The following is an 11,749-nucleotide window of genomic DNA, read 5'->3' as shown; positions in this document are numbered from 1 at the left end:
CCCAGCTACTTGGGAGGCGGAGGCAGGAGACTCGCTTGAGCCCAGGAGTTGGAGGTTGCTGTGAGCTGTAATGCCATGGCACTCTACCCAGGGGGACAGTTTGAGGCTCTGTCTCGAAAAAAAAAAAAAATTTAAGTATAAATGTGACCAAATGTATCTAAGATGTGACTCCTACAAACTAGAAAACACTGAAATTAAATAAGATGAAAACATGTTGGGAGATATCTACCCTGTTCAGGGAATGGAAAGAATAAATACTGTTAAGATGCCAATTCTCCCCAAACTGATCGATTTAAAGCAAACTCAGTAAAAATTCTAACATGTTATTTTGTAGAAATCAACAACATGATTTTAAAATTTATATGGAAAGGCAAAGAACAAGAATAGTTTGAAAAAGAACAAAGTTGGAGGATATGTATTACCTAATTTCCAGATTTATTACTGAGCTACAATAATCAAAATAGTGTGGCATTAACAAATGAACAGAAGTGATAGTTTCCACAAATAGACCCACATGCACATATGCAGTCAGCTGACATTCAATGGAAGACCAAAAATAATTCAATGAAAAAGGATAGTCTTTTTGGAAAATAATTTTGAAATAATTGAACATTCACATGCTAAAAAAAATAAGGAGTCTTTGACCTTTATACCACATTAAAAAAATTAACACAACATGGCTTTTTAAAAAAAAAAAAAGAAGAAGAAGAAGAAGAAAATCATTATGACCTTCAATTAGGGAAAGACTTTTTAGATACATCAAAAGAGAAAAACTAGATTATGTTCTTTTAAAAAAAAAAAAACCCACAATGGTATGAAAACAAAAAAAACCAGCTCATTTACAGGAAAACATATACAACATGCATATCTAATAAAGGATTCATGGCCAAAACACACAAAGAACTCTCAAAACTCAATAATAACGTCCCAATTTAAAAAATGAGGAAGATATCTGAACAAACACTGCATCTGAAATACTACATGAACAGCAAATAAGCAAGTGAAAATATATCCCAAGAGCATTATTCACTGGGAAAATGCAAATTAAAACCACAAAGAGATACCTATCCAACTAGGTAAGAAGGAAGCACCGGAATATAAAGAGAGAAAAGGTTCTCGGAAAAGGATAAACCTAAGAAATTAGGGCGAAGGTGTCTACAAAAACTAGCTTTGCCCTGGCCTGAGAGGTCATGAGGAAAACAGGAGATTTTAAGAAATAAGAACTAATGTGCCAGCTTCTCTAGAAGTGAGGTAAAGAATGTGGTAGTCTTGTCCCTCAAGATTGCTGTCCACTGGTGTACGTGCCCTATATAATCCTCTCCATCTGAGTGTGAGCAAGACTCATAAATATGGGGGAAATTCATTCCCAAGACTAGCTGACTTGTCAGTCGACTTGAGGCCATCTAAAGGCCAACTACCTAATCTCATGAGGCAATATTTAACAAAAGGCAAAAGGCCAAGATTCTTCCACTGGGCTTGAAGAAGCAAACTATTAACTGTGTTGTCAACTCCTGGAGGAGCCAGTGAACAAAACACTTGAGGCAGCTCAAGGAGCAGTGTGGTCTCCAGCAGGAAACAGGGCCTGAATCCTGTCAACAGCCAGTGATCTTGGAAGAGGACCCCAAACCTCAGACGATATCAAAACCCAAGCTGACACTTCAATTTCAGGCGGATAAGACTCTGAGCAGAAAACCCAGCTATGCTGTGACCAGGTTTCTGACCTGCAGAAACCATAAAATGATAAATATAAGGCACTAAGCTTGGGTGTGATTTTGTCACAAAGCAATAGAGACCCAGTTCAAAGGGTGATTAATGAATTAAAATGTGACATGCTAATTTAGTCAATGAGAATATTTTCATGGTTTGACCCCAAGAGTTCTTCACCCAAGAGTAAGTCTGAATGCTTTTTACGATACATTAAATCAAAAAGCATTGCAAGGCTTCAATAACTCCAGGCCATGACCGCAGCTACCTAAGTACTATGTCTCATTCTCTGTGCTGAACACCCTGCCACAGGTCTCCACATCCAACAGTGACATCCAGGGTGGAAACACATCAGTGTTTACACACTGACCATGCTCATTTGTGAGGCTGGGCACCAGGAATTAACCACTCTGCTTTATCACCATAAAAGAATGTATGAATCATTCCTGAAGACTCTTTCCATATATGTGGAAACAGAGAGAAGGTCCCCTCACTGACCCCAAAGAATACTATTTGAATTCTTTTTTTTTTTTTTGAGACAGAGCCTCAAGCTGTCACCCTGGGTAGAGTGCCGTGGCATCGCATCTCACAGCAACCTCCTCAAGCAAGTCTCCTGCCTCAGCCTCCCAAGTAGCTGGGACCACAGGTGCCCACCACAACACCCGGCTACTTTTTGGTTGCAGCTTTCATTGCAGGCCCGGGGCTGGATTCGAACCCACCACCTTAGGTGTATGTGGCTGGCGCCTTAGCCACTTGAGCCACAGGCGCCGAGTCCCATTTGAATTCTTATAGTAGGTTGTAGTATTCTTGCAAATTAAACAAATTAGGAAAAAACCTTACATCCTTGTTTGTATAGTGATGAGTCAAAAACAAAAAACTTGCTTAAGTGGCTAAGGCGCCAGCCACATACACCAGAGCTGGTGGGTTTGAATCTATCCTAGCCAAACAACAATGACCACCACAATCAAAAAATAGCTGGGCCTTGTGGCGAGTGCCTGTAGTCCCAGCTACTTGGGAGGCTGAGGCAAGAGAATCACTTAAGCCCAGGAATTTGAGGTTGCTGTGAGCTGTGATGCCACAGCTCTCTACCCAGGGTGACAGCATGAGGCTCTGTCTCAAAAAAAAAAAACCCCAAACAAAAAAACTTATACTCTTCATTTGTATAACATTATTGATTCTTTTATTCTAGAGCACTGTTAAATCGAAATACTGTGCAATGAAAATGGAACTTGGAACAACTTACCCGGTAACTTTTTAGTCTGATGAAATCAACCTTCATGGAGATAAATCGATCTGAATTTCGGCTGATGTTCATAAAGTGCTCCACAAGATCGGCACAGAATTTGTAACCTCCTTTAAGCACACACAGGACCATGATGTCACTATATCCTATGTCTTTCATAATATCCTTAGCCAGCCGCTCAATTCTGAAAGCAGTAAGGGATAACAAATACACACATTAAACCACAACCTTTTCTTAATATTTCTGTTGCTTTAATATAAATGCATGATGTGTTATGCATAGCAGGTCACTCAGGGGGATGTGGAGAAAAGCTCAGGAAACACAAACCTACAGACAGAAAAATTTTGTTAAAGTTGGGCTCAGAGAGCATGTTCAAAACAAATTCTTGTTTCTCTATGTCACAAAAATTATTAAGGTGTAAAATATAATGTCAAAAATCAGGAGTGCTATTATTTTGTTACTACAAAGCCTGGTTGTTATAACCTTAACAATGTTATGATACTATCTGGGGATATTATGCTCACTTTATAGTAGAGAAAAAAGGAAATAGAGAGTGACTCACCTACTTATAGCATTACAGGAGACTGGAGGAAAAGTCAAAACCATTGTAACTATCTAAAAAAATAATAGGTAACTTATATTTGACAAAGATAGTGCATTGCCTATGTGAAAGCTGCCCCAGAGTACCTCAGCAGGAGGCAGCATTTCCATGGAACGCAAAGTAAAGGACGCCCCCTGGGGTTGTGCAGTATAATTGGGCAGTGTGATCTTGCAGCAGCCCTGCCACCTGATACTTCATTTGGAAGTACCCTTGTATTTTCTAATTGTTTATTGTCTATAAGTCCATTGCTTATATACTATATAACATCAAAACCTGAAATGGAGACAGGATCTAAGGTACATGCTTTAAAAAAATAAAACTCCCCAGGCAGCGCCTATGGCACTGGTCCCATATACTGAGGGTGGTGGGTTCAAGCTGGGCCCCAGCCAAACTACAACAAAAAAATAGGTGGGCATTGTGGCAGGCATCTGTAGTCCCAGCTACTTGCGAGGCTGAGGCAAGAGAATCGCCTAAGCCCAAGAGCTGGAGGTTGCTGTGAGCTGTGATGCCACAGTGTTCTACCAAGGGCGATAAAGTGAGACTCTGTCTCTAAAATAAATAAATAAATATATAAATAAATCCCCACTGGCATGTCAAATAGAATTAAATCTAAATAGGTGAACTGAATTATCTAAAATCATATATTCTACATATGTAACATGCACACACATAATACATTTTATATATGTATAAAATGTACATACACCTTTAGAATGGTAACCACAGTTTCAGGCAATGTTTCTCAAAATATGATCATCAAAAAATGTATATCAGAGTATCTGGCATGCTCCTTAAAAAGCGATATTGTTTCCAGTACAGTGTAGTAAGGAGGTCAATATATCCTCTCTTCAAAAAACAACTATAAATCTGGACAAAAAGGTCAAAAACAACTATCTAGCACTCTGGAAATCAACGAAAGGCATACAACAAACTGAGAAGTATTTAATCATGAACACAGAGAAATGGCATGAGTCTCTGGCATTCTGGCCTGGGGATGTTCCCATCACCCCAACCCCCAGAATTGCCAAAGGAAGCTCACTTGATTGGGAACACTACAAGCTACAATGGCCATCTCAGTAGCACAGCTCAATTATCCTGAGGTGTGATCCACTTTGAGCAATGAACTGGGAGGATAGCTGGGGATTTAATAGGGAGTTTGGGGAGGGAGGCTGACAGTCATACAGCAGGGGGATACAATCAGTTCTTTGTGTATCTCAAGTTGACCAGAGGCCATGCGTATGTACAACAGAGACTAGAGTGAGCCTAAGCCACCCACATATCCTTTGACAATGGAGGCTATGTGCATGTGCAGAGGACACACAGAGAGGGAAAATAAAAGCCTAGAAGACTTGAAAGAAATTTTTTTATGCTTGCCAGCTCCCTCACACATCCCCGTCAGAAGAGAGTAGAAACTTTACTGGCTCAAAGTGTTTGAATACAACTTGTAAGCAATTGTGGACTCAACTCTAAGCTATTCAGACACAGGATAAACCATACGTAGTCAGTAAGGTTTAAAAATAAAAACAAGAAAAATAAACTGCACAGTCATCAGAGGTGAAACATTGTGAGAGAGATACATTTCATAGAGTGGAAGACAAAAAAGAAACAAGGCCAGGCACAGTGGCTCAGCCTGTAATCCTAACACTCTGGGAGGATGAGGGAGGTGGATTGCTTGAGCTCATGAGTTTGAGACCAACCTGAGCAAAAGTGAGACCCTGTCTCCACTAAAAATAGAAAAACTGCGGTAAAAAGGATTGCTTGAGCCCAAGTTGGAGGTTGCTGTGAGCTACAATGCCATGGCACTCTACCCAGGGTGACAGCTTGAGACTCTGTTTCAAAAAAAAAAAAAAAGAAAGAAACAAGGAATGACAGTAATGAATGGAAATAGTTACAGATATGATAGATACTAAACTGATTATATCAATAATCACATTAAATATGAATGGTCTAAATACACCAATTAAAAGACAGAGACTGTTAATGGGGATTACAAAAGGACCCAACTAAATGTTGCCTACAAGGAACACATTTAAAATATAAAGATGCAGATAGATTCAAAGTAAAAGGATAAAGAAAGATATGCTTTGCTGAGAATAATCAAAAGAAAGATGGAGTAGCTATATTAATTTCAGACAGAGACAACTATGGGGTAGAGAAAATTATTAAGAATAAAGAGAGGGTGGTGCCTGTGGCTCAAAAGGGTAGGGCGCCAGCCCCATATGCCGGAGGTGGCGGGTTCAAACCACCACCCGGCCAAAAAAAAAAAAAAGGAATAAAGAGGGATGTTACATAATGAGAAAGAGGTCAATTCTCCAGGAAAACATAACAATCTTTAATGTGTATGGTTCAAACAACAGAGTGTCAAAAAACTGATAGAACTGCAAGGAGAAATAGACAAATCTACCATTGCATTTAGGGACTTCAACATTCCCACTATTAGTAACTGACAGATTCAACTGTCAGAAAGTAAGAAAGGACTTAGTTGAACTGAGCGGTATCATCAACCGACTGAATCTCATTGACACGTATAGAATACTTCATCTAACAACAACAGATTATACATTCTTCTCAAAAGATACCAATAAAAAAATGACAAGACAATCCACAGACTGGGGAGAAATATTTGCAAATCACATATCTGATAAAGGACTTGTATATAGAATATATAAACAATATTGAGTTCACTACTCAATATGAAGACAAACCACTGAAATTAAAAATTGGCAAAAGACTTAAATAGGCCTCCCTCCAAAGAAGACATATGAATATCCAACAAGTACACTCATGATTAGGAAAATACAAATTAAAATCACAATGAGATACCATTATAAATCTGAGAGAACGGCTGTAATCAAAAGGACAGACAATAGTAAACATTGGCAGGTATGTGGAGAAACTAGAACCCTCATATACTGCTAGTGGGAATATAAAATGACGTAATCACTTTGAAAAATAATTGACAGTTTCTTAAACTTACCTGAAAACTCAGAATTCAAGAAATCCATCCAAGACTTATATGTGAATCCACACAAAGACTTACATGTGAATATTCCTAGAGCATTCTTAACAATAGCCAAAAATTAGAAATCAAATGTCTATCAACCAATGAATCAATAATTAGATATTTTATGACTTCATTTATATGCAATATCCAGAGAAGACAAATTTACAGAGTAAGAAGGCAGATTAGTGACTCTTCCTAATGCTGGGGGTGAGAGCAGAAATTACTATAAACAAACTTTTGCGGATAATGAAAATGTCCTAAAACTGGTTTGTGGTGATGGTTGCCAAACCATAAAAATTTACTGAAAGTCATTAAATCATTTGCTTGCAATGAGTGAATTTTGTACAGTAGTAAGTAAATTATATCTTAATAAACTTATTTCAATGGTGAGGAGGGGCATTCCCAGCCCTACCCAAGAGCACTGATAGAGAATTTTTTGACATAAAGTTTAAGTATATACATTTTGACAAGTTCACTGACGGATTCTCCTATAGGATGAGAGTAATCTTACCTAGGATTCAATCATGTTCTAGATCAGAATGCAATTAACTGAAATCACAAAATCCAGATAAGAAAAGCAGGAATTTGTTTCAATGAGGGGCTTCCCAAATTGGTGCTAAGGGAAATCACTTCTGAGAGTTATGAAGAGGTGAACTGAGTACAAAATCTCTCTTTGCACAAATAAGTTGGTTTAATTGTTAAAGTCAAATTAATTTCTTTCTATTTGCTTTCTCTCTTTCTTTTGTTATTATTTCAGAACCTTCAACATGTTAATGATTGCTTTGCATTACAAATTGCAAAATTTAGCATTTTGGGAAATACAAATTTTTCCCACATTTATTGGATCATGGAACTTTACTCCCCTCAAGGAGAAGCCTTATATTCCATGGAAAACCCATCTTAGGACATTGTTTTTTTTGAGGCAGAGCCTCAAGCTGTCACCCTGGGTAGAGTGCCGTGGCATCACAGCTCATAGCAACCTCCAAGCACGGCTCAAGTGAGTCTCCTGCCTCCGCCTCCCAAATAGCTGGGACCACAGGCACCCGCCACAACGTCTGGCTACTTTTTTTGGTTGCAGCCATCATTGTTGTTTGGTGGGCCCAGGCTGGATTCGAACCCACCACCTTAGGTGTATGTGGCTGGTGCCTTAGCCACTTGAGCCATAGGTGCCGAGCCAGGACATTGTTATTTTAAGGCTATTATTAGTAATAACTTTCTTTATAATTACATTCTCCTGAACAAATGCCCAGGAAAACCATTCCGTTAAAGTATAAATTCATTTTATTTCAAATTTTCTACCCTATAAAACTTCTCTCCACATCTATAAAAAGGAAATCAGGAACAGGGTCCTAAAATATATTACATGATTCACCCAAAACTGGGCTAGCTGAGTGCAGGACCATGATTAACCCAGAAAATCACACTCACCTGTCCACGATGACGCCATGAGGTATAAGGACATAATCCAAATCTCCATAATAGTGCTGTGGGTATGTGAATAAATTCAAGTCATACCCGGGCCAACTGTCCATAATCTGTAAATCAAAGTATTTTGGTTATGGTACTTTTCATTGGAAATTTATTTTTAAAACATAAAAAAGAAACAACAAAAAAGAATATCACTTAAAAAACAATTCTATGCAAAACTCACTGAGGCAAGGTTACCTGATTATTGTAACAAGGTGAAAGGAGTAGTATTAAACAGAGTGCTCCATTCCTAACTATTGGCATCGTAAGATAAATATATAAAATTTGTGTCTTACAGCTAACTCAATGTAAGAGTGCATATGTATAAATACATATAACTTTCATCTAAATTATGTGATTATGAATGTTATAATAAATAACACGTTTATAATTTTATAATGTATACAGCATTATTATTACAATATATTATAGTATATGCTATTACATTTCTATTCATTGTAAAAGCCTCAGTTGCCTAGGAAAGAATTATCTACTGAAAGTACATATCTCTTGGGATTAGAGTAGGCCCAAACTTTTAAGTGACCCCATAATTATAGTCTTTAAAAGGATGTACTATGGTAGAAACTTAATTCAGTCCCATTGGAAACTGATGGTCCAGAAAATTGGCCTATTCATATAGTGTCTGCCTGATAGCAAGTATTTCTCCTGCAGGTTTTATAGTTAGAATAGTAAAGACGTGGGGGAGAAAATGAAAGTGAAGTTGGTGTTACTTTTTCTTTCAGATCATCAAGAAAATATGCAACAACCAAGTGTTCCCTGTTCAAACCACACTGTAGCTGCCTGCCAGTTTCCTGCTCTTTAGTCACTCCTGTCCACTTTCATCAGACTTCTCTGTCCAGCTCTGAGCTTTCCAGGCCTTTGAGTTTCCAGCCCAACTCCCTGCACCATTCCCTAATTTAGGTCCTCAGAATGGTTTGCAATTAAGTCTTTGGGATCCTTCCCAGATCCAGGTTTCTGTTCATTTGACTGTGTGCACCCTGCACCCATTCTCTCTCTCTTTCTCATCTACATCTGCATTGCAAACTCAGGTCCCTGCTCAACAGCTCAGCTCAGATCCTACTTCCTCCTCAAGGCCCTTGCAGATTGCTGCTGCCCCCTGGGCTTCCTTCCCAAATTCCTGCTGCCCCCTTTCAGCTCTCTATTCCACCAAACTCTCCACTTCAGGACCACTGGGAAGATGCCTGAAGTCAGTCTGACCTGTCTTCTGTTGTTTTAGAACCCAGTTATGCTCCACTTCACGTTGCAGCATTCCCTGCTTCCACCCCTTTCCTCTTCATGCAAGACTCAAAACCAGTTCCCCTTTTTTCAGATGTTGGAAAGGAAGCCTACGGTCCAGCCCCACTCACTCCCATCCCAGTTCTGGCTTCCGGAATTCCAGTCAGACTAACTCAAGATACTTCTCCCCAAATTTATCCCTTCCCTGTCTCAGTCAAGGGCTAGTCATTGTTCCAGCTGCTCAAACCAAAACCTTGGAGTTGTTGCTGACTCCTTTCTTTCACATACACCCCCCTCATGCAAGCCATTAGCTAATTCTACCCTCAATTTCCTCAAAATTTAGCCAGGAGTATCTCTGAGCAACTCCACCGCTGTCCCCTGCCTCCAGTCCACATCCCCATCATTTCTCCCAGGCCTGCCCTGACCTCCTCACTTCCCCTTTTATAGCCCCTACACATTGCAGCTGGAGTGCATGCTCATGGATTAAAATAATCAATATTGTTAAAATGTTTGTAATTCCCAAAGCAAACTACAGATTCATTGCAATCCCCATAAAAATAACAATGACATTCTTCACAGAAATAGAAAAAATAACCCTAAAATTTACATGGAACCACAAAAGATCCAGAAGAGTCAAAGCCATCTTTAAGCATAAAGAACAAAATTGGAGGAATCCTATTACCTCACTTCAAATTATACTACAGAGCTGTAGTTACCAAAACAATATGGTATTGGCATAAAAACAAACACATTAGACCAATGGAACAGAACAGAGAACTGAGAAATAAATGCAAACTCTAATAGTGCACTTATCCTCGACAAAGGAGGATATGTTCTGCTGAGAACATACAGTGGAGAAAGGACAGTCTCTTCAATAAATGGTCCTGGGTAAATTGGATACCCATGTATAGCAGAATGAAACGGGATCCTCATCTCTCACCACATACATATACAAAAAAAAAAAAAATCAAAATGGACTAAAAACTTGAATCTAAGAGCTATAACTATGAAACTACTAAAAGAAAACATTGGGGAAATGCTAAAAGAAAACATTGGTCTGGGCAAGAACTTTATTACTCATACTCCCAAAGCCCAGGCAACCAAAACAAAATTGGACAAATGGGATCACATCAAGCTAAAAAGGTTCTGCAGAGCAAAGTAAACAATCGGCAAAGTGAAGAGATAGCCCACAGAATGGGAGAAAATATTTGCAATCTACTCATCTACAAGGAATTAATAAACTAACTAACTATATATATATAAATATAAATATATATATATTTATATATATATATAAAGGTGCTCTGGTAACTCAAAAGGAAAAAATCAATTAATCTAATCAAAATGAGCAAAGAATCTGAATAGATATTATTTCTGAAAACAAGACATACAAACAGCCAATAGGTAGATGAAAAACGCCCAACGTCATCTGAGAAAAGCAAGTCACAACTACAAATGACATATCATCTCACCCCAGTTAATATGGCTTCCATCAAAAGACAGGCAATACCGAATGATGGCGAGGAAGTTGAAAAGGGAACCCTCGTGCACTGTTGGTGGGAATGTAAATCAGTGCAGCCACTATTGAAACAGCCACTATGAAAGTTCCTCAAAAAAGTAAAAACAGAACTACCATATGACCCAGAAATCCCACCATTGGGTAAATATCCAAAACCTGGGAATTCAGCATATCAAATAGCAGATGCGGGTGGTGCCTGTGGCTCAGTGAGTGGGGTGTCAGCCCCATATACCAAGGGTGGTAAGTTCAATCCCAGCCCTCGCAAAGTGCAACAACAAAAAAATAAAGAATAGTAAAAAAAAAAAAAAAAAGATTTAAAAAAAAAAACAAATAGCACATTTATTCCCATATTCACAATAGCCACACTATGGCATCAACCTAAATGTCTATCAGCAAATGAATGGATAAAGAAATTGTGGTACATACACACATTGGAATATTACCCAGTCACGAAAGCGGTAAGATCCTGACATTGCCAACAACAGGGATGGAACTGGATGGAGATCATTATGTTAAGTGAAATAAGCCAAACACAGAAAGACAAATCTCAGATGTTCTTTCTTATTCATATGTGAGAGGTAAATATTAAAGACAATTGATCTCATGGAGATAGAATAGAATGATGGTTATCAGAGGCTAGGCAAGGTAATAGGATAGGATAAACAACCATGATGGTCTATTAGCATAACAAAGAGACTATAATCAACATGTTAGGGCATACTTTAAAATAACTAAAAGAGTGGAACTGGAATGTTCCTAACACAAATGTTAAATGCCTTAGGTGCTGGATACCCCAATTACCCTGATTTGATTAATGCACACGATATGCCTACATCAAAACATCATATGTACCTTATAAAGATCTACAACTATTAAGTGTCCATAATAATTAAAAATTAAAAATAAAACATATATCACATAATGGCAACCTTCTGCTCAAATTTTTTTTCTTCTCTTTCTTTTTTTTTTTTTTTT

At 38.3% G+C, this 11,749-nt stretch overlaps 1 protein-coding gene across 1 annotated transcript in view; it reads right to left on the bottom strand.

Moving 5' to 3' along the window:
- The window catches only part of PRTFDC1 (phosphoribosyl transferase domain containing 1), a 98,390-nt gene that overhangs the window by 78,299 nt on the left and 8,342 nt on the right, over positions 1-11,749 (bottom strand). Inside the window, exons 2-3 of the mRNA XM_012803291.1 lie at positions 7,981-8,087; positions 2,948-3,131 (exon numbers count right to left, since the gene is read on the bottom strand). Coding sequence (XP_012658745.1) covers positions 2,948-3,131; positions 7,981-8,087 — 291 coding nt within the window. The remainder of the gene's footprint in view (positions 1-2,947; positions 3,132-7,980; positions 8,088-11,749) is intronic.

This window comes from Otolemur garnettii, unplaced genomic scaffold, assembly GCF_000181295.1.
Source record: "Otolemur garnettii isolate 467f Iridium unplaced genomic scaffold, OtoGar3 scaffold00019, whole genome shotgun sequence".
Lineage (NCBI taxonomy): Eukaryota > Metazoa > Chordata > Mammalia > Primates > Galagidae > Otolemur > Otolemur garnettii.
Note: the sequence above shows the minus strand (reverse complement) of the source record. Positions and strands in the feature narration are given on the sequence as shown.